This window comes from Apis florea, unplaced genomic scaffold (genome assembly GCF_048593485.1).
Source record: "Apis florea isolate Af1SG1 unplaced genomic scaffold, ASM4859348v1 contig_2291_pilon, whole genome shotgun sequence".
Lineage (NCBI taxonomy): Eukaryota > Metazoa > Arthropoda > Insecta > Hymenoptera > Apidae > Apis > Apis florea.
Genome location: NW_028256553.1, coordinates 4,314,876 through 4,340,182, shown reverse-complemented (window position 1 = coordinate 4,340,182; position 25,307 = coordinate 4,314,876). Strand labels below are relative to the sequence as shown.

The window sequence follows — 25,307 nt, the reverse complement described above, 5'->3', positions numbered from 1 at the left end:
TCTCTGGATTTTGTCGATATTTTTCCAACATCTGTCCATTGAATCAAGATTAAGTGCATGAATGAAAATAAGAATTATCTAAATTTCATAATGTTTATGACGTTTGTATCTTCATTATTATTATACATATTATGTATGTATATAATATACAGTATACATAGATTTCTGTAGAAATGATTATTTTCAATATTATTTAATACTTCAAATTGTTTGTTGAATAAATTCTTTTTTATAAATTATGGAAAAATTATATTAATTTTAGACAGATGATAAATAAATTTTACAAATGAAATTATTTTTCTTACAAGTCGATTATTATTAGAAGACTACAAATAGATAGACGAATAGTAAACTCGTATATGTATTTCAAATATTTTTTAACAAGATATCTAGCTTTCAATAGCATTTAAGAAAATCTTTTTTTTTTTATAAAAAAATATTTTTACAAAAAATTTAAAATTATAATAAATAAATTTTTTGAAAATTATCTATCAATTAATAGCATTTTGAAATTGATTTTCATCGATATTTTAAAAAAATTTGGTATATTTTAATTATAGAATAATTATTCATGAATTCTCCTTCGATTCTGGTATTGTATATAGAAATAAAAATTGTTCTTCCTCTCTACTAATTTTTTTCTTCTCGATTGCGAATAGAATGATTTCTGTTAATCTTTTTTGTTGAAAAGCTATTTTGTCTCCAAGAATAGCATTCAGTGTTGTAATGTTAAGGTTTAACAAACGAGAACGTGCCTTTAAATTATTTGTAGTTAATATTGTGCAATGATAAACGTGATGAATATATATTTCGAGTTTAATGACTTATCAATTATATGTCTTATAAGATTATAACTATTATTTACTACTAAATGAAATTAGATATGCAGAGAGACATGTCGAGATTAATCTTGCATCTTGACATAGACACATATGCAAATAAGATGCCTATATATATATTTCGATTACAATTGTTATGTTTTTTCTTTGTACAAATAGTGAATAGCATTATAAATTGTTTGTGATTTTTTATTCATTACTTTGATGAGTTTTTGTAAATTATAGGACATTTGACATTAGTTTTTATATGCATATCTCAATTTTATTTATTTTAATTATTTAATTTTCTTTTTTAGAATCTTGGCTTGAAATAATTATTTTATTATAATTTTTCATTTAAAAAGATATGTATATAAAATTATTATTAAAATTTATTTCAATAAGAATATATCAATACTTTTTTTTGACTACTATGATCATTGCTAATATGTTAATATTCAAAATTTACATCATTATATTAGAAATATACTACCATGATAAGAGAATGCTTTAATCTTTAATTTTTTTCTATGAATTAAATATTTTTAATCTTAAATTTTCTATTTCGTATATAGATAATTAATAAGTTTTATTCATTTTCCAAAAAAACAAAATTTGAATATATTTAATTATATAAAATAAAATTAATATTAAATAAATGATTCTAAGTTTTATTAAAATAATTATTATTGTTATTAAAACAATGCAATAATTATTTCAAATGAAATTATGTTATTTATATTATTTATAGTAGTCTAAATAAATTTACTTCAATATAAATAAAATTAAGTTATTAAAGATATTATACTATTTCTTTTAATAATTTTAAAAACTTCATACGGGACACATCTTAAAGTTATTCTATTATTAAAACAAGTTAGAATTAAATTTATTTTAGAATAAGATCATAAAAATATTGTTTATTTATATTAGTAATTAATTTAAAAAAATATATATTATCTGAATGTTATAAATATATAATGGTATTTATTTAATTTAGTCCAGAATTATATATCAATTAGGCACATGTTTTCATGGATCTTCAATTAATTTTTATTTTAAATTTTATCAATTTTGTAATTAAACAATATTTAAAATTTAAAATTAAATATTGTTACCATGTAAGAAAGTAATCTTATTTTTTATTTAAATTAAATTAAAATTTTTTTAAAAAATTAATCTTATTTGATTTTTAATTAATTTAAATTATGTTTTTTCTTTATATAATAAAAAAAAATTTCTTTATGTAATAATAATTTAATTTTATTATAAAAATTAATCTAATGAATAATTTTCTGACAAGATAATTTTTAAATAAATTAATTTAGAAAAAATTCTATTTTTTGTACAGTATTCGATTTTTTCTTACTGTGGTATACGTAATTTGAAAAATAAATTCATTTTTAAAAATAAAGTATTATAATGAAAAATAAAATATAATTTTTTAATATTTTCTTATTCATATTTTCTCAATTTTTTTTTTATATGATATTATTATTTGAGAGAAATGAAATTAATTTTTGAAATAATTTTGAATAATAAATAATTCTTTATTCGAATAAATTTACAAATCTACAAATTTACAAGAAAAAGTATTAAGTGAAAAATACAAAAAATGGCTTTTAATTTACAATTCTGTCTAAAATTATAAAAATTATAATAATAAAAATTAATTATTATAATAATAATTTTTCAAGATAGATTTCTTTAAAATCGATAAAAATCTTTGTCTAATTCCATTGAATTTTGATTTATAATATATTCACGATATCAAAAAAAATAAAATGTTTATTATTTAAAAACAAAGCGGTATGAAAAATAGAAATGAATACTGAATTACCTTTCAAATCTTTGCATTGTTGATGCGATGAAAGTATTTTTATTTTTATTTTGATGAAGGTGCAATGTTAGATCTGCGATTGCATTATTTATTGTTAGTCATCAAGGCAATCAAGATTCTTAAGGAACCAACATTGTTATACGATAATGATTGAAATTTCTCTGACGTTTTTCGGTACATAAATAATTATGAATCAGATCGTACATAATTTAATCTTGCTAAACATGATAAACACGTTAAATTTAATTTTAAAATCAAATTAAAATATGATTTTTAGTAATTAGTAACATAAATCTGATTAGCAAAATGTTTTAAAATTTGAACATTTAATTAAAATCTTAAAAATTGTAAAAATGGTTTTTTCTTTTCATATGTTTACATTATATTATATGCACACATTATATTGTATGCACACAAATTTATTATATATATTATTATATATATTAAAATATTATCTATTTTATGTATATCTATTATACTATATATTATTGTATATATAATATAATTTTAGATATAATTTTAGATATAATCATAAGAATATATAACATCAAATCATCTGTTATTTTATTTGAATATAATTGTTGTAAATAAGATTTATCCAAAAATAATTTATTTAATCTTAATAAAATAAAACATTTTTTTTAAAACATTTAAAATAAAATTTTCTTTATATTATTTTTAAAATAAAGATAATAATTTAATTTAAATAATTTATCATTTCAAGTTCTTATCTTTCATTTTTATCTTAAATGAAAGACATACTATACTATTATATCATCAATAAGAAGTTTTTTTTTGATAGATGATACCGCCATTATCATAACCATAATTTTTAACTTGTGAATAACTTGTCGCGATAGAAAACAAAGGCAAGTTGAATAAATTGATTTGAAAGCATGTGATTAGATTTAAAATTTCTCAATAAAAAAATTGTATAATTGGACTCATGTGGTTTCGAAGGTCATTTAAATAATATTAAATCTGTGTGTTACAAGCCTGTTTCTCTATTATTTCTCTATTAAAGCAATAAGGAAGAACTTTGTTATTTTTACTACTTATGTTTCAAAAGATATCTACATCAAATTGCAACGTTGCAACATTTTGTTTATATTGATAACATAATAAGAAGAGCATTTGAGTTTTGTTTTAATTTCGAAGTTAAATTTATTATATTACAAAAAAAATATTTATTCTCATTGTAATAATGCATGTTTGTTATTTTAAAAATAAAATATGAAATATAAAATATCAAAAAAATATATATATCATCATATTTTATTTTTAAAAATAGAATAGAATTTTTAAAATTAGAATATTTTTTCTATTAAGAAGTAATTAAGAAGTAAAATTGATCAATCCTTTTTGAAAGACTTTTAATTTTAATGCCAAAATATATGATTAGTATTTATTTTTTTTAGAAACCAAATGAATAATCTTAATGAATAAATATTAATACTGATGAATTTTATTTTTTAAAAAATTTTTTATTTTAGCCAAAATTATATAATTAACATTATATAATTAAATTTTTCTAAATGATTATTTTTGATAATTTACTAAAGTAATTAATGTCATTTTTATTCTTTCAAATTTTTATTTTTAACATTAAAATATATAAACTTTCAGAATAAGAAACTTTCTATGAACTTTCTATGAACTTTCAGAAACCAAATTTATTAATCTCAATAAATTGATCAATTTAGTTTCTCAATTACCAGTTGTGTATTATTTTCAAATAAGAAATAAACGACGGTTTTTTTAACAATAGAAATGTAAAAAAAGAAAAAATGGCAACATCTGACAAGCTTTTTATAAAATATGGAAGATTGATAAAAAATTCTTTATTATTGCTTCAATGAGAACGCAGCTTAATGTAAGCGTCAATTTCAATAGATATATCATATCATATAGTGGAAATAGCATCGAAGATCTTTAATTATATTGTGTGTAAAAATATTTATAGACATGGAACGACATCGTAATCATACATTTGTCGTAGTTCGTGTTCTTTCTCTGTTTCGTGATCAATGTTATGTACAGATTAAAAGCGATATAATAGATCAAGTGCAAATGAAATTCTAATTGAAATAATACTGGTTACGGTAACGGTTTTATAATTGTGCTTCTCTGTTATTATCAACGCCAGTAACCGTTAAACTTGTCACTCGAAAGTAGATTTCACGTTGCTATTTAAATTGAATTTAAATTCTCATTTAATATTTATTAATCACTAATTATTAAGATACAAATATCTTAACATTTTTTTTTTATAAATGTTCTTTAAAGTGTAATAATTAGATGCATTCCATATGTAATAGAATTTATCTTGTTTTTTTATTATGCATAATTTTTCGTGAGAGAATCTCTAGAGACTAAAATAAACAGGAAAGTTGATATACAAAAATACCAGTTAAGTCTTATTTATTAAGCAATTTAAGTTCGTATTAGATGAAACGAGGCGAAAACAGATGGCAATGTATTAAAGATAGAACGATCCCATTCTATTTCCATTTCACTTTATTTAATAAAAACTTCAGCTGTTCACATGTATACATGTTCCACATATATATTAACATTTATATATATATATATTAACATAAGTTTATTATATATTAATATAAGTTACTGACAATTTAATATATGTTTTTTTTATATTTTTAATTAAATTTTAATTTTTTTAATTTTAATTTTATTTTTATTATTATTTAATTTTTTTTATAATTTTCTTTGTATGAAAAAAAATTCAGTTTTATTACGATTTTTTTATAGTTTTTATTATACATTATTTAATTTTTTTCCATTCTTAGTTTGAGAAATTATAGCCGTCAAATTATTATGATCATTTTGAAATTATAATTTTATATTTTGAAGAAGAAAAGAAGAAACAAGAAAATAAATGGAAATATATTTTAAATAAAATATTTTTTATATAATTAAAAATTATTATGATATTTTAATTACATATGAAATTTAAAAATTTAAAATTATTATTACTATATTTAAAAGTTGTACAAATCATTAAATATTTTAAAATGTAGAATTTATAATCTTTTCAACTGATTATTAATAATTTGATTATATATATAGTTTTAGATTCATAAATTCTATAAGCTTCAGTTACTTTTATAATTTGTTAATTATACATTAATTATATCATATCATAAATGTTATTCTTACAGGCTTAGATAATATTATTTTAAATATATTCATTCTCAATTTTTTGCCTGTATAAAGAATGTCGTCCTAAAATGAAGTCAGAAGGAACCGGTTTTTCAAGGATATTTTCAAGGGATTTCAAAAGAAACCGATTTTTGCAAAGCAATCTAATTCAAAATAATCTAAATTCTAATCTAAATAATATAATAAATAAATAATATTTGTTTTAAAAAAATTAATAGTATAGAAGAAAAATTTTCGTAATATATATTAAAAAAATTGTACAATATAATAGCAAAAATGAAATTTATCTCAATTAGTAAATTAAATAAGTTTGAAATTTATATTTTATATAAAATTATTTAATTGTTATAATATTAACTTTTATAATACAAAATGCTTATAGATTAATGAAATTAAATTGTACAAGAAATCTTTAATAGTTGCTATAAATGGATATACTTAGGAATAGCTTTTAAATTCGCATTAATTTGTGATTTTCAAAATAATGAAAAAAATTGCATTAATAGATTTTGTCAATAAATTTGAAATACTCATATTATATGGTTTATACAATTCGATTACTTGTTCGGATACTCTGAGAGTAATGATTTTAATTGATTGTCATATTAGTACAAAAGAAACCTTTATTTGATATGATTTAATTAATCGTTATATATCTGTTGATAGTAATAAATATATAATATTAGTATAATATATATAGTAATAGTTGATATAATGTAGCAAAAAATATAATGAATATAGTTTGAAGAATAAAGCATTATGAGTGTGAAATGTGTATGTTTCTTAGAAGTAAAAAAAAATCAATTCTATTGCAATTAAAATCTTTAGAATCAGAAGAATATAATATAATATAATTGAATTTGACATTCTTTTTTCAATTTTAATTTTAATATATAAATAAATATATGAGCTTCTATCATATCTCAATTTAATAAAAATAAATATAGATAAGTCATCAGTTATAAAAATATATATATATATATATATATATATATATATATATATATATATATATATATCAAAGTTATATAATATTTGAAATCAGCTTATAAATCAAAAATAAAATGTAGAAATTTACTCATCGTAAAGATTAAATCTGTTTATGATCTTTCATAAATTTAAATTTTTCTTTCTAACATTTGTGATAATCTTTTAATCTTGGTAATTTTACATTTTTCTTTTACTATTTTCTTTATTTTGTGCTATTATCATAAAATTTAACATCAAATCTACAAAAAGTTATCTACATAAAAAATTTTACTTTTTAATCTAGATTTTTTTTTTATTTGTCAACCGAAAAATTAATAAAATCGTTCTTTAAAGTTTTATTTTCCTTTAAATCTTTTATTGATTCAATCGATTTTTTTTAAACAACACGGTAAATCCACGAAATTTTAAAATCGTATATTTATAAAAATCATTTTACTTTTCAATCTAAATTGATCCAAATCTATAAATTGACAAAAAATATCAATCATTATATCGAAACACTATCTCGAACGCTATCTCAATCCTTCTTAAATCATATTTCAACTCAATTAACTCAATATTTTCATCATTAAACGATAAAGAAGAACAAGAATTTACGGAAGAATAAAGATTAATTTTTTATCGTCGTCGAACGACAAATATACATAGAATTGGATCGATAGCAATGCAAGCACGTGATCGTTGCTAGCAATTCGAGAATCGTGTGAAATTGCGTCGATTTGGCTGCTAGTCAGCAATTATTCTTCTCCTTTTTCTCCTTTCTGTCCTTTTCAATCCTCTCCTTCTTCTTCATTGGTAAACACGTGTTATGGAGTATCGCGTTCGTCTTCACTAAGCACAAGCTTCTTATATCAGCGATACGCGAGCCGGTTTCCCCTTCATATTCGTACAAGGCCTCGCGAGTATCGGACGTATTCCTCTTATTCTATCAGAGGAAAATCGAGCGTCGTCGTCTGAGCATCCGATCCTATTTCTTCTCGTGTACGATCAATTAACGTTCGTATTTATTTTACAAGGAAAATTCCATTGATCGAGCTTTGATTATCGAATCATTTCGTCTCCTCTTCAGAAGTAGAAACTTTTTCAGAAGAGAAATTTCTGCGTTTGTTCCATTACAAATTATCTTTGGGAAGAAAACTTCAAATTGAAGAAATCGTTTGTGCAATCATCGATTTTGTTTTTTCAAGAAAGAAACTACGACGATTGTTGGTTCAAGTAACGGTTTCATTTGTTCTTTGAAGAAATTTACGAGGATTGTCGATTATAATATCTTTTCTTCTTCAAAGGACATCTCATCGGCTTATTAATTTTATCTTTGTGAAAAAAATCGTTAATCTTCGATTTTATTTATTTTTTTTTTTTGAGGTAAATTGCATCGATTTTTAATTTCTTTACGATCTTTTTTTTTTTCAATCAATTTATCTTATTGTCGATTTTATCTGTTTTAAAAAAATCATCGATTTAATTTCTTTTTTGAAATAACTTGTATCGATTTATTATCGATTTGATTTTTCTAACGAAAATTATTAAATATTTTTAATGGCCAATTTTATTTCTTCATTTTTGAATTAAGGATCAAGGATGAAGATGCTAAGGTGACGCAGAAATTGTTTGATTAATCTTGATAAGGAAAGTATATTAGATCATCTCGTCGATTGATAGTTAGTCAACTCTAATTCAAACAGAACAGTGAAGATAGATTTCGATAAAATCCAATGGAATATTAAAAAAAAAGTTTTATCGAGGATGTTATCGATTATTAACTATATAACTTACTGTTAAATATTGATTGATTGAATTTATAATTAATCCAAGTTACGTTTATTTAATAAATTGTGGGATATTTTGAACAAAGAAAAAAGTGAAAAGTGATTTATTTTAAGTTACATTTTGGAAATTGTGATTTTTGAATTATTGTGAACTTTAGTATCAACAAATCGTTTGGTGACACGTAAGCATTTGAATATATTATTTATTTATTTTATTTTGAATGAATTTCTATCATTTAGCTTTTTTTTTTTATTATTATTATTAGATATTGAAATTTTAGTGAAGATTTATTTGTTATACAACAAGAAATATATGTACACAGAAAGTATTTAATTAAAATTCTTCATATATTCAAAAAAGTCAATATACAGTGATCTTAATTTTATCATTTAGAATATTTCTTTTGTTTCTTTATAATTAAAAAATGTTTCAAACGAAAGTTTAATGATTTTAATGAGGGATGCATATTATAATAAAATATCTTTTCAATTAATTTCAATTTTTTGACATGAATAGTTTAATATTTTTTATAAAAAATAATCGCATCTATTAATGCAATTTCAAAAATAAAGTTAATTTTAACAGATTCTTCACACATCTATATATAAAAAAAATTAAGGATAAGGTATGATATGATTTATCATATTGAATAATATTATTCAGAGAATAGAATTGTCTAAATTATTAAACTTTAGCTATGAGTATTTATTAGTTTCTCTAGGTATTAATAAAATCTTTCGACATTATTATGTATATATATGTCAATATGCTTATCTATTGTTTCTATAAACACATCGTGGCAGTCGATACTACCAAAATATATAACGGCTGAATAAATATCACAACATTCAGTTATATCCATGAGACTTTTGGCAGAATGCGAAAATAAAATATAAAATATAAAATATAATTCTTAGACGAAAATTACAGTAACTGAAATTACTATCTGATCGAAGCAATATATATATACATGATAATAATTCTATATTTTAATTTTATAATTATACATTTTGGATGCCAATCAATACACTGTGGAAATAATAGATAAAAAAATAGTTGCATATATTATGTCACGGATGGATATATAGTGTAAACATATGCATATTTGATATATAATACCGAAATAATATCTCAGAATAATATCTCAGAAACTAATAAATAGTAGCAGCTATCATTTTATATTTGGGATTCTATCTATTCTTTTCAAATCTCAGCTGTTCTATGCTATAATTATCTGCGGTTATTCGATGTTTTGAATAATATATTATTCGAATAATTGTGTTTGTCTTTAATTTTTTCGGTGTTGTTTGCGTCATTCGGCGTTTTACATGTTTCCATCATTTAATTCTTATAAAGAACATTTTTTTAATATTATCGAAAACAAATGAAATATCCCAAATATGATAAAATTAAATGGATCATTCTGTATAATATGAATTTGATATGAATATAATGAAAATAAGATGAAAAATGACAAAAGCAACATTACTTTTTCGATTTTTCTTGATTGATTTCTTATAAACAACAAATAAAAAACTAATGAAATAATTAAAATTGGAAAAAGTTCCTGAATTGCAATTTTACTATTAATACTTGTACAACATATAAGCAAATAAATATGTAATTATATTTGTATTTAAAAAACACCTTTTTTTTAAATATTTATTATAAATTTGAAACATATATTTATTTTTCTAAATGAAACAGCATAGGATATTTAGATATTAATTTCCATCAAGTATTATATTTTCTTTCAATATTTATTCCATAATAATATCAAATCACATATCTATCTTCAATGTACAATCAATTAATATTTCCATGAAAGATAATAAAATAATTGTATCAATTTAAAAATAAATATTTCATATCTCAATTGTCTTTGATATAAAAATAAAATATCATTGATACAAAATTATTATTTAATTCTTCGATCTAATAAAATAATCAATAATCTAATCGATATTTCAAAAGCACTACTTTTGAACTTAATTTCAGTCAAGTTCAGATTCAATGAATTTTAATTCTAAAAGGAATAATAATAACAATAATAGCAAAAATAGAAATGACAATTTATTTTTAAAACGAGATAATACTAATATGTTAAAAACATAAAGAAATTAGCAATTTTATATTATTCAGATATTAAATTATTTTAAAATTATACCAACATAAAATGAATATCATTCACTTGAAAAATTATACATCTCACAAAAATATCTAGAAAAGATTTAAATATTAAGATTAAAGAAGAATATTATTGATTACTAATAATTGAGTATTGCACACATTAGAGGTTTAATTTAATTTAATTTAATTATAATTTTATATAACTTTATTTAACTTCGATATCATTCGTCCGCAAAGATTGAAACTTTTTCATTCGCAGTTAAATTATCATATAAAATCCTTTGTCATGATAATCTTTTTTATATCACGATATTAATTCGATGCATTAAAATAAATTAAATATTTTCAGTTCGATGAATCATATCTCGATTACACATCCATTAACATTTGAATGATGACTTCAGCGCTACTATTAATTTATTTTTTTCATTAGAACTTTTTCCAGACACATGCAATTTACTATAGCGGATTAATCGTTTAAAATTGTATTCCCCACCGAATACGTACGCACCTCATTTACAATTCAATTTGAACAAGTCGCGTGTCACAATCCACTTAACTCTTGGTACAATAATTGGCCGGCACTCGAATAAACATTTACACTTGATTCAACGTTTAAACCGAGTCTAAAACGAAACAGACACTGCTACTCGCCAGACTTTGACCGTCGTGAGTTTAGTTCTTTCTCAAACATCCATCGAACGATACACGTGTTTCTTTATTTTACGAATCTTTTACCCTTTCGTAATTTTCGTCGATCGATATATTGGAGTGTAAATAATAATATGAATGACTGGTAAGATTCATCTTCTTTTAAGGGAATAAGTGCTTCTTTGACAGTAGAAATATCGAATCGATCAATATAATGGATTTCATATCTTTTGTTTTACTGAATTATTGAAGATAATTAAAGATTTAATATTTTGATTTAACATTATTTTAAATGTTTTTTATTGAAATAGAAATATAGTAGCGTAATATATATACTTATTTATTTTTATTAGAGTAAAAGTAATTTACGATCATAACGTATTGTGAACAGTCAGCTGAAAAAGAAGGATGAAGAAAAATCAATTAAAACAAATGTGACATAGCTGACTGATCATTTACAATGCGATCGCAATCTGATTCTTTATTTCTTATATTACTTCAATTAAAATAATTTATATATAAAGTATTTAGATATTTATTAGAAGCTATTAATTTCAATAATATTAATATATTATATATATTAAATATTATAATTCACATAATATTAATATATTTATGAAATATATGGAATAAATTCTTTTTGGAGGATTGGTTCTAGAAGTTTAAATTATTATGTAAATTGATGTTTAAAACTGTTGAGACTTCTTTATTAAGTTATAAATTGAAATTTGCGTTAAATAAAGTAAAATAGAATGAGATAGCTTTCTCTCGCTTCATTTAATACAAATTTAAATTGTTTATAATTATTAATAAATAAGTTGAATCGAAATTTTTATATCAATTTAGATATTTGTTTTGATTTTTCAAAAAATCAAAAATATATATTTTTTATTATTAAGTTTTATTTTATTATTAATATAAGCAAATTTTTATTTAGATTTTATCAGTCTCTTTTAAAATATTAAAGATTTGAAAATTTATTACATTTTACAGGATTCAAGTATTTAAAAAATGATTTGGATTATTAGGATAGATATTCTAGTCGGAAAATTTTCTCATATAAAATCTTTTAAAGTAAATAAAATTATTATTGATATTTATAATATTAATTTCTGAATAATATATAATTAATAATAATATAACAAAATTCTTAATTGGTAATATATATATTTTTTTTTTCATTTTTAACTCAATAATATATTACATTTCATTGTTAATATGAATGATTTATTTATTCTATATATATTAAATATTTGTTGAAATGAGATTGAGACATAAAAATTTCAAGAGTGCAGTAAGATTAATAAATTTAAAAAATTTTTTATCATATTAATCAGTCAAGTTGTAATACTTTTATAATTTCTGAATGTTTTAATTCTTTATTTCTATTCCTAGTTTTTTTTTTTTGGTTTTAAGATTAATTAAAATATTTATATAATATTTGTTTATTTTTATAGTTTTTTACGGATATGAAATTGTTTATCATACTATATAATTCAATTGCGAAAATTTAGAATATAATCTTGTAATAATTTTAATGTTTAGTATTTTCGAAGAATGTATTTTCTCTCACTGTTTTCTTCGAATTTTTGGTAGATATAGTAATTAATATAATATAAGCACAAATAATAATAAATATATTCAAAATATGTTTAATATAAAGAAACAATATAAAGAAATATTTTTTTATTATTGTAGAAAAGATCCGAGTTTGTTTCTCGTTTTCTCGAAAACTAATACATTAAATGATTTGAATTTAGCTTTGATTTAATTCTCTTATATTGTTCACAAATTTGTACAAATTTAAAAAGAAAATATTTAATTAAGAAATTTTATTTTTAATTAAAAAAGTTTTTTTGGTCAACTAACAAACTAATGTGAATTAGAAACTAAATTTTATATTATTTTCATATAGAAATTCCATTTTAGTTAATTAGAATTTCACATAAGTACATATAATAAATATTTTTATATTTATAAAAAAAACGAAAAGTAAAAAATTTTTTATTAAATAATAAATAAATATAATTTATCAGAATTATCAGAAAAACGCTACAAATATTTATAATTGAAAAAATAAAAAAAAATTATATTCAAAGAGTTAGAAAAAAATATATATTAAAATATTTTTGTTATCCAAATTTATTCTAAACAAATGAAATGAAATGAAATTATTTTTTAACTTGTGTTCTATAAGAGATAGATAACAATTTCTAGACTAAAAATTACTTTTTTTTTTATTATAATTAGGATTATTATTAAAAAATTTTTAATTATTTATATAATTATAAAAAGTTCATTGATTGAAGAACTTATGAATAAAAATATTAATTTTTAAAATTTATTTTTTTATTTGAAATTTTAATTAATGACTTATATAATTGTGAAAAAAATATATTGAAAAAAATAAATACTTTTTCAAATATAAATATAAGCTTTGTTAAATTGCATTCTTCAATCAAATTATTTCTGCATTTGATTGTATATATTATACATATAATGCACATATATCAAACTATATTATTTCTGTCATATTATGGAAATTTTTTATTATATATATATGTACATATAATTTCTATGTATGGAAAAATTTTTGTATAAAAATTGTATAAAAATTTCTTATTATATAATTTAATTATATTATTGATTCACATATATAGAAGTCATTAAATTACAGTATTTTATTTATAATTAATTTTCATTATCAAAGTATTATGATGTTTTTATGTATGATAAAATGAATATAATAAGTGATAAGAAAATTCAAATAAATTTGAAAATATATTTTCACAATAAGATTTATTATACATTTATTTCATTATTCCATTATGCAATAAGAACTTGCGCAACTGATAATCATATTATTATATGCTCTGCATAGTATAATAAATTTCTATTAAAATTTTAGAGAATTTCATCTTTATGAAAAAAAAATTTTTAATATTTATATTATGTATACATTTTCAAAGTTATCTATATTTGATTTATTTATTATTTTATCTATTTCATGAAAAAATAAAAGTTTTATAACTATAAAAAGTTCTAATAAAGATTTGTTATATCTAAATGGTTTTCTGCTTTTCCTTTATTTCCATTTACATTTACTTATTGTATAATGAGAAATAAAGGTATAAATTTTTTTTTATAATTATTAAATAAACATTGCTCATTAAATATGAGATTTGAAAATTTCCTCGATTATTAAAAAATATAAGAATACAACAAAGCTTGTTATTTGTCTTAAAAAAAAAGATTTGTTTTTCTATGCTGTTTCATAGTTATACAAATCGCATTAGGATTTTATTTGAAAAAATTAAAAAAAAAATTATTAATGTTTCTACACATCATTTTTTTCTAATTATATGAATGATTGACAAATTTTTTACCAAATAATAATTGTAATTAAAAGAAATAATTTTTGTTTGAAAACTATTTCTTACTGTTCACGAATTATAAAAATTGGAATACAAAGTTAAACATAAAATTGGAAAATAGTCAGATTTTCAAGGATCAATGAGATCATTTCATATTCTTAGAATGAATGGGCAATAAAAAGAAAAATACATGCATACGTATAATATGTATATTCATACATATTTCTAAAGTTTCATAATTTTTTAAATTTCCAAGTTGAAGATTATCCTCTTAAATAAATACCTTTGAAATATATCCATCTCTAATCTGATATCTTTTTTTTCTTTTTCTTATGAACTTTCTTCTTTCTGTTATAAAATCACAGATATCATTTTAATATTGATTTTATTGAAAATCGAATTGCCAGCAAAGTTCAATACTATTTTTTCATTTTTTCCTATATATACATGTCTAACAATTTTCTTCACGAAAAATAAATTTAAAAAATTAAATATTATTGAACTCTCGATATTTTGGATTATCGATATTTCTTTTAAAAAGTAATTTTATATATTATATACATATATATGATATTTCAGCGAAATGAAAAACCATAAGAGTTCGAGCAATTCCATAGGGCCAACTGAAATAACCCGATTGAGGCCAAAGTTGGAGAACTTTGACGACGTTTTGCCACACGTCGGAGATTATGGAAGATACCAATGGTTATTGTTATTGTCGTTGTTACCTTATGGTATGACATATGCGTTCCTTTATTTCTCACAATTTTTTATTACAATCACCCCCACGGAACATTGGTGCAGAATAGACGAATTAACAAACTTTACTCAAGAAGAGAAGTGAGTATATACACAAATAAAGAAAAATATAGAGCAAATATGGAATAATGAAAACTTTTTTAGATACTAGATTATTGTTTTTTAATTTTTTTTGAATTGCCACATTTTTTTGTAATTGCAACACTTTTGTTATTTTTTAAATTTATTTATTTAATTGTTTAAGAAGTGTATCATTAATAAATAGTAAGTCGATAATAAGTATTGAATCATCAAATGCACATTAATATATTTGCTTTATCTGAATTAATTATATCAAAATGAAAAATACATAAATATTACGAGTTAAATTATTTAAAAAATTACTAATTTATTTCAAAAATTCATTAATATAACATATACTGTTAATATTGTTATAACGATAATATATACATATGTATTATCAATATAAGTAATATTTGATTGAGATTTTGTATTGTCCAAATTATAATTTATCCACAAATTTATTATTTGCAATTATAATGATTAGATAAAGAAGAAAAAAATGCCAAAATTTTATGTTTCGACTGCTTTTTTCTTCTTCAATCGTCGTTTTCGATCATTATTATATATTATAAAATAAATTCCAAAGATTTGATCTTGATATAAATTATTTTGATTATCAATCATCATATTGAGTAACTTTTTTTCTTTAATAATTTACTCAGTGGAGATTTTTAAGCATGTAGATATTGAAACATGATGCGATGCATCAATTCAAGAGTTTAAGTCAATGATTCACATTGAGATTGAAATCATTGTTTAGGATTCAAATAGCGATTCCAGTAACGAATGAATATCCTTATTACGATCAGTGTTACCGGAAGGATCTAGACTTCAAGGAAATCCTGAAAAGCAGCAAAGATCCACGTTCATCAGAGTTTCAAACAAATAGAACAGTGGAATGTACTCAATGGGAATACAATTTCACGCAGATTCCATATTCTAGCATAGGAACTGAGGTGAAGTATCTTATATTATTTTCCAAGTTCGATTTAATTCGATTTCAATCTATTTCAATATTATGAATTCTATTTCTAAGTTTAAAGAAAATATTTTTATCTTGATATTAAAATATTTTTGATTTTTACATCTTGAGGTCGCAAATGATTCAATGATGCTAGTTGAAAAATATTTATATTTACAGAAATATTATTTATAATTTCAAAAAATAATATATTACAAATTGTATATTAATTATATTATTTTTTATAATATTGAATATTTTAAAATTCAAAAGAATTTGTTACTTAATTTATTTGAAATTCTCAATTTGTTTATATTAATAAAGAAAAGAAAGAAATTCCAAAAATATAATGAAATAATTTTGAAGTATGTTATGGAGGACAGGATTTCGAATAATTTTTTACCACGCGAAAATAAAATATAAAATAATCTTTGAGCGATCGAAATTACCGAAATTATGAATACCAGTATGATCATTTTTTAGTTATGTTATATAATTAAAACTTTCATAAGGAAATTTTTGATCAGTTTATCCCTTGTATATTTTAGACGTCCATGATATGTTTATAGATATGATGACGCACACATTGCCAAGAGAGAGCAGAATTCGACGTGTTATATTTTAAAAGCTTTTTTTATTAATTTATACCTGATCGAATTAAAAAAAGAAAATCCAAAACTAAAATTCTATATTCTTTTCAAAATTTAACCAAGAAACATTACACTCTTCGCAGATCTAAATACTCAAACTCGAAATGATATTAAAATATTTCAAACTCATTTTATAAGAATCATCACTCGTTATACATGTTTAATTAAATCAACAATTTTCATTTCTTTCTCACTGACTAACTCTAAGCCCTTGCTGATTAGCTAGATTGGGTATGCAACCGTGAATATCTCATATCAACGGCGCAGGCCATATTTTTCTGCGGATCTATCGTCGGTGGTTTTCTAGTCGGTTGGATTGCGGATCACAAGGGTCGAATCCCCGCGTTGATGTTCTGCAACAGCATAGCCCTTCTCAGTTCCATCGCCACTGCCAGCGCGAACAGTTTTTGGTCATTCGCCATCTGCAGATTCCTCACTGGACTCGCATTTGATAATTGTATCAACATTCCTTTGATTATCGGTGAGCGATTCAATTGGATGAGATGGTGCTTAACTCTTGATAAGTTGAAGTTTTCATTTTTTAATATACTTCGTTCAATAATTCATAATTTTCTTATTATTTAAGATGATTAATTTATTGAGATTGATTTTTCTGGCGATTCTGATTAATTTATGATAAATGTCTTATTTTCTTACAATCTAAGAGAAAGAGATCAGAGATTAGAAGAGTCGTTAGAATTAAATTGTGATAGTTAAGTTTTATTTAAGTTTTAATGTTCCTTTAAAATAATATAAAATTCGTCTAAATTAATATTAAAATTTTAATTTTTCTGTAATGATAGTTTATATAATTTAATAATTCAACGTCAATTACATTGAATTTATTAATATTTGTTTTCACTTTATAAATCTTTAACATGCAATAATTCTACATACAATGTTTATGTTTAGATTTAACGATTATTAATTATTTCACAGTGCTTGAATATATGGCGGTCTCGAAACGAACGTTAGTAGTGAACATTGCTTTTGGTGTACATTTCGCAATTGCTAGCACTATTTTACCATGGATGGCTTATTATATCTCCAATTGGAGGTATTTCACTTACGTCACTGCTATACCACTTTTATCAGTTATCATTACACCATGGATCCTTCCCGAGAGTGCCCGGTGAGTAAACTCTTGATCAATCAAATCCTTCAACTTCTGGTCGAAATGGACGAAAATTTACTCATTGATTTACGCGATTAATATTTACATTGCAAGGTGGTATGTTTCCAATGGGATGACGGATAAAGTTGTCGAAAAACTTCGAAGAATAGCAAAGATCAATCATAGAAATCCAGATCCTCGTATTTACGATGCATTCGTTGTAAGTTCGATCAAACAAATAATTTTTAAAGAGTAATATTGTCTGATAGATTCATAATTGAAGATATTGTATAATATGCTTGTTAATACATTTAGCTATTTCAATTATTTTCTTATATTATATTATATGTATATTTTAAATTCTAACAATTTATTATTACTTATAAACTAAATTTAATTTTAAATTAAAACTTGATATTTAAACATTCGTATGATTGTTAATATTTATCTAATTCTTGGAAAATTAATTGTGAAATTAATCTGTAATTAATAATTACAATTAACGAAAATAAATTTTATTATTTATTTATAATTTTATTTATTATTTATAATTTTATTATCAATTATACTCAAGAATTTACTATATATGAATTAATCTCAATATATTTTTATCTTTTTTAAAATAAATAATTGCAGAGTAATCTGGAAGCTTCAGACAAGATACAAGAAACAGCAACGGTATTAGATCTCTTCAAAACACCTCGTCTGGCAAGAAACACCATTCTCCTAATCTTATTCTGGAAAGTATAATAAACTAATTAACGAGGAAAGCTTGATGAAATGACCAATATCTTCTTATAGGTGTCTCACTGTAATCTCATTCGATGGCCACGTGTATTCATTAAAACTTATTCAGAGCTCGGTATTTGTGTCGTTCTCGGTTGCCTGTTCCACAGAACTTCCAGCTGGATTATTACTCACCCTGTTGCTGGACCGATGGGGACGTAGATTTTGTGGATTTCTTACATTGGCATTGACATGTTTGCTCAGTATTGCAGAATTGATGCTGCATTCTAGTAAATATATAATATATTTTTATTTGTTTCATTAAATCATGCAATTGTAATGCATTAAGAATAGAAAATTAAAGTAAATTTTGGAAAGTTATTGTGGAAGTAATAATATTGAAAGATAATAATTTGATATAATAATTGATAACTGTTAATATATAATTTCGTACATGTTTGTTTCTTGATATTCTAATATTTGTTACATATTTGTAAAAGTTTAAAACTTGAGTTGAAGATTGTGACATATGAAATTTAATTTTTAATTCGTAATTAAGAACAATTTTTATTTTATTTTATAATTTAATTTTATATATGCTTAATTTGAAAGAAAGTTAGAAGAGAATTTAGTAGAAATTAAAATTATATTAATTATACTAATGTTTATTTTTTAAATTTTATTTTATTTTTCTATCATTATTTTATTGTATTTTATTAATGTTATTATAAAATCAAATAATTTATTTATAATTTTTTTTCTATTCATTTATATTTCTTTCCAAATCTTAGATTTAACAAATTAATTATAATAAATCTTATTTTTTACAATTTTATTGATTAATAAGTTAATTTGTTTTTAACTGTACTTTGCAGTGATCGCTAAGTTAGTTATGTCAGTTTTATCACGATTTTGCTTAAACATGGCAGCTAATGTTGGTCTTCAGTACGCAGCAGAACTTTTGCCAACACCTGTCAGGTCACAAGGTGTATCTCTTATTCATATATTTGGAATAGTGGCGCATTCTTTGGCACCATATATCATTGATTCGGTAAATAAATTTCTCTTATTATTATTATCTATTATCATTAATGAAATTAATTTATCAATAAGAAAAGAAATATTTTTTATCATGAATTTTTTTCAACATTTTATATTTAATTTGTTGTTTTAATTTAAATTTTCTCTATATGCAAGGAAATTGATTAATTTTAAAAAATCTGATTCTAATGAAAATTTGTATAAATATATAATCATGGATCATGCATAGAGTAATTTATTTTTTTCAATGTAAAAAATTGAAATCTCTTTAAGAGCGTGAAAATATTAAAATCAATTTCTAATTTTTCCTCATTTTTTTTATATAACTTGGTTAATAAGAACTAATTTCAACTTTTCGAAATGATATTCTAATAAAAAAAAAATACATATAAAACATTATTATTTATATATTAATAATGTTTCATTTTTCTTTTCACAAAAAGAAATTGTTGAAAAAATTTTAACAATATAATTTATAATTGAATTTTTTTAAAGTGAAAATTTTGTAATTAATTATATATTTAAAAGTATAAAATAAAATATTTTTATCATTAAAAGATAATCACGAAATTACAAAGAATTCAAAATTTAAATATAAATCACATTCTTTGAAAAAACGTAAATCATTTCTTTATTATTTAAACTTTTAATTAATAAATCAAATACTTAATTACTTTAATAGTTTAATAATGATGCAATTGATTTTTTTTTAATCAATTAAAAGTTTGAATAATAAATTTTGTTCCATTTGTAAAAAATTATTATCTTTTGCAAAATTGTTTATAGAAATTTTTTATTTGACATATTTGAAATTATAGACAAATTTTTGTGGTCATTAAAAAAAAAAATAATTTGGAAATGAAAGGAAATATTTAGTTATTTTATTAATAATTTATTTCATTTGTTTATTAGGCTAAAATTTGGGAAGGATTTCCAATGCTGATAATCAGTATGGTATCCTGCTTGGGTGCTGCATTTGTTTTGTTTCTCCCAGAAACTGTAGGACAGAATCTTCCTCAGACCATTAAACAAGGGGAAGAATTCGGAAAGGAACAACGTTTTTGGAATTTACCTTGTTACCAGAAATCACATTTTAATTTCTAATAAAAATTCAGCCAAAAAATGCGCAAGAAAAATTAAGAAAAATTGTGTTTCATAGCCGAAGTAATACTATTGGAAGATTAATCTGACGATTTTTGTATTACTTCATTAATTACTATTTTTTTATCATTTAAGCAGTTACAAATCTTAATTATAAATTCTGCCTTATGTGATAAAAGACGCAAGAACGAATCTAGTTGTTCCTATATATAATTTTTATTACTATATTTTATAATTTTAATACTATGTAACTTACATTTGAGATATACATTAATTGGTAATTGGTGCTAATTTGATAATTAAAAATATTAAATCTTTATTTTTTCTTTTTTACTTTCTTTTATTTAAATATACTCAAAATTTTTTTTTCAGAAAACAATGCATTTAGATAACTTTTCTTCATAGAAAAAGAAAAAGTTTTATACGTACATGCATATTTTAAATATTTTAATGACTTAACAATATTAATTAAAAATATTGTTTTTTTCTCTCGTTTATACAGCGTCAAATATAAATATTAACGAAATTTAGTTTTAGTTTTGATTTTTTTTAAAAAATATAAAAGAAGCGTATTAAAAGAAAAATTTAAATAATTTATAATTTTTCATTGAGCACCAATTACTGATCTCTATCCAAAGTTAATTTGTGTAAACTTAGAAAAAAATAAGTCTGAACATGTTTCTATGATTTAGAAAAAAAAGAAAGAAAAGTATTGTGTAAGCAAATTGTGCCATTATTTGACGATTAATGTTTCGTCATTTTGCCAATAATAATGCAATTAATATGAAAAATATCTGATTTATGTGTTTTTTTTAATTATTTATTTACTTCACTTATGCTTTATTCAAAATTCTGTGGTATCAAATCAGAGAATAAAAACTTTATAAAATCTCGATTCAAGAAATAATTCTGGTTTTATTTGCTCACACATTAATGTATTCTTTAAACGAAAATAAAACATTAAATTTAACTAAAATTAAATACATTAATTTATTTTGCTCAATTGCACTTTACGATTGTATATCTAGTTTTGTCTTGAAAGATTTATAATAATGATAACATATATTACAAGATATAATACTGGAAAAAATTGCAACAATTTTATAACAAATTTGTTGAATTTTTTTTTTACTTTTTAATTAATTATATTATATTATTATATTATATATTATAATATCAGGAAAATTAAACATTGAAGATTGGAATAAAAATTATAGGTACAAAAACTAAAATTTCTAATAACAATGTTATATTACTTATCGATAAGTATATAGACAAAATTGTATTTTTAATTAACATATTAAAAAAATTGTTATAATTATTATCCAGTGTTGTATTAAACATTGTGAATTGTTTAAAATTTAAAAACGATTATCTATCGTGTTACGAGAGGAATTGAACTAATAATTAATTCATTTTGTACTTTAACATTGAAGATTCAAATAATTATATACAGTTAAAACAAGGAATATTTCGAAGAATCTCATGTTTTGAGATTATAATTCAGTGTCACATATGTGCAACAAAGAATAATGATATTTACTACAGTTTCAATTTTAATTATTGGGAACTGAAAGCAGGGACTAGTCTCATAAGTACGCGGATGACCCTAACGATTAAATGATTCTAATTGCTAGAATCATCGTTGAAAATTGATATAATATAATATAGTTTGAGCATTCTGCTCTTGAGGATTTATATATCGGAGGATTGAAAAGAACAAATTATATATCTTTTCACGGATGAAAATCTTTTACTACTTATAGTCGAACTCGAGACAAAGTTTCGATTTGTTTGGAGCAGCATTTAAATATTATTTTAAATATTTCTAAATTTTTTTAATCGATATTTTGTTCGTTATATGAAATTTTAATATACACACAATAATTATATACATATTTTGATTTATTGAATTTAATCGAAATATATTTTTGTATAAATTTTTGAATATTATTTTGAAAAATAATAAAAATTGTTCATTTGTTGTAAACATATAGGTATAGATATATTATAATTTAAAAATCATTTTAGAAAAAACGACTTTAACACATTAACTGCTGACATCATGCCAATTACATGCGAGCATACTCGTATTTGACACGTACGTGTTTAAAGTTTCTTATAATACTGCGTAAAAACTTCGCATTAGAATAAAAAAAATTTTTTTTCAAATTGAAAATGCATAGATTGAAAACATGCAAGATTCTACGAATAAAAAAAAAAATTACCAATAATAATCAAAAGTATCATTGTCGTGGCAAATAATTAGCAATATTAAAATTATAATTAACATATCAAATATGTTTTTATTTTAAGTGTTTAGAAAAAATTTTCTAATTTCTAAATTACTATGGATGCTATGAAACATAAATAAATTTTTTTCTTCCCAAATTGAAATCACGGTATTTAATGCATTAATATTTATTAATGCATTATAATTATTATTTATATTAATGCGTTTCATAATGATTCGATAGATATTTAATAAGAAGTAATACTTTAGTAAGAATAAAAATTTCTTACTAAAAGATATTTTTTGATTAAATATAATAATACTGAAATAAAGTGAATATATTAATAGATAACAAAAATTAATTCATATCTTTTTTGAAAATTATATCGAACATTTTGTTGAATGCATTAAAGAACAAATGAAGAACAATGAAAAATTATGTTGATCGAGCAAATGTAAATTATTTTATTTTTAAAAGTTAATCGAATTTCTCGACTCAAGTTTCGACTATTCATGAATTATTTATATTACTAAATACAAAGATAATTCTCAGCATAAACGAGACAAGTTGATGGCTTAACAATATATCAAAGTACATTTGAATCTCATTCTTTGTCATTTGTTATAAATAAATCAATTTAAGTAAAGTATAATATCTCTTAATGTCTATTTTCCTATTTATTAAAATTTTAATGAAAAAACTTTCAAACTTTAACAATATTTATAAAAAAAAAATGCAAAAAAATTAGATTTTTGTTTCTAATTTTACGATATAAGTTGTATAAATATATATTACTACAATATATTATTTTTATAAAAGGAAGACATAGATTTAATATATATTCAATACTGAATTTAAATGTCCCTATATTTATACAATTAAATGTTTTTCATTTTTCTTTCCTTTTTTTTTCTTTTTTTTAAATTAATTAAAATTATATCATTTAGAATTTAATGATTCTTGTCTCTTCCACTGTGTTGTTATTAATTCAACAATTGATACCCCTCTCTACATCTCTCAACAATTTTTCAACACATGCACAGTATCTTAACATCTAACATCACACTCGCACGTTTAATAACTATATTTACAAAGGATTTGGTAAATTTCACATAATTCAATCAGTCGCTATAATCTAGTACAGTCGATCTTTTGAACACTACCAGTGAAGGCTGGATTCGAGAGACCTTTCTTCTTTCTGTAAGATTTCTTCAACATCTTACTTCTGTAAAAATTGGAAAAAAATTTACAATATATATTTCTTGGACTAATACTTGGACTAATATAATATATATATATTAATAGTATATATTAGTATTATTAAATAAATATACATATATAGAACATTAATATGTATAAGTTGTATAAATATATATTACTATAGTATATTATTTTAGTAAAAGGAAGATGTAGATTTAATATATGTTCAATATTTAAATGTACCTAATATACTTATACATAAATTATTGTGAGGCACGTTTGGAGAATCCATTTTAGAAAATGGATAAAAATATAAAAATTTTAGCATACAATATAATACACAAAAATGTAGTGTTTATTATTAAGCTCAGGTTTATTCATTGAATTATAAACAATTTGCATTTAATGAAATTGAATGAAAGTGTGATTTAATGCAAATTTAGAATGTTTACAATTTAATAAATAAAATTTATTAGTTTATTTAATTAAATGAACTTTAATTGATATTTTTGTACATCAATTTTTGTATTTATTTCGAATCGATTTTTCATATCCTATATATTAACATCCTGTATAATTGATCAAAAGATATTTATTATAAAATATTTTATATAAAATTACGTATCATAAGAAGACAATGGAAAATATTTGTTTGTTTTTCTTTTTTAACAAATATTTATTATTCTAATTTTATAATATTGCTCG

The 25,307-nt window shown here is 21.2% G+C and overlaps 2 protein-coding genes across 9 annotated transcripts in view; one reads left to right on the top strand and one right to left on the bottom strand.

The window, feature by feature from the left end:
* Positions 1–4,615: 4,615 nt before the first annotated feature.
* On the top strand, positions 4,616–24,051 carry LOC100870506 (carcinine transporter-like). 7 transcript variants are annotated; one of them, XM_086903140.1, is made up of 11 exons: positions 7,724–7,824; positions 8,402–8,779; positions 15,333–15,593; positions 16,336–16,531; positions 17,409–17,667; positions 18,126–18,318; positions 18,415–18,520; positions 18,937–19,041; positions 19,103–19,316; positions 19,902–20,077; positions 20,980–24,051. In XM_086903140.1, exons 3-11 carry the CDS (start codon positions 15,337–15,339, stop codon positions 21,169–21,171), a joined length of 1,698 nt encoding a protein of 565 aa, XP_086759266.1. In that variant the 5' UTR covers positions 7,724–7,824; positions 8,402–8,779; positions 15,333–15,336; the 3' UTR covers positions 21,172–24,051. The 7 variants fall into 7 exon arrangements, with proteins under 7 accessions (XP_086759267.1, XP_086759268.1, XP_086759266.1 ...); XM_086903139.1 differs by having other exon boundaries at positions 7,728–8,033; XM_086903138.1 differs by having other exon boundaries at positions 7,728–8,043.
* The window catches only part of LOC100864080 (carcinine transporter), a 57,692-nt gene continuing 56,222 nt past the window's right edge, over positions 23,838–25,307 (bottom strand). For both annotated transcript variants that reach the window (XM_031916909.2, XM_012487423.3), the window contains exon 10: positions 23,838–24,627. In XM_031916909.2, coding sequence (XP_031772769.1) covers positions 24,531–24,627 — 97 coding nt within the window. In that variant the 3' untranslated portion in view covers positions 23,838–24,530. The remainder of the gene's footprint in view (positions 24,628–25,307) is intronic.

Excerpts from the sequence above, each read along its gene's own strand:
- LOC100870506 (XM_086903135.1), top strand. Across the intron at positions 17,668-18,125 it reads CAACATTCCTTTGATTATCG|TGCTTGAATATATGGCGGTC; the intron begins GTGAGCGATTCA and ends ATTATTTCACAG. Across the intron at positions 19,042-19,102 it reads TTCTCCTAATCTTATTCTGG|TGTCTCACTGTAATCTCATT; the intron begins AAAGTATAATAA and ends TCTTCTTATAGG.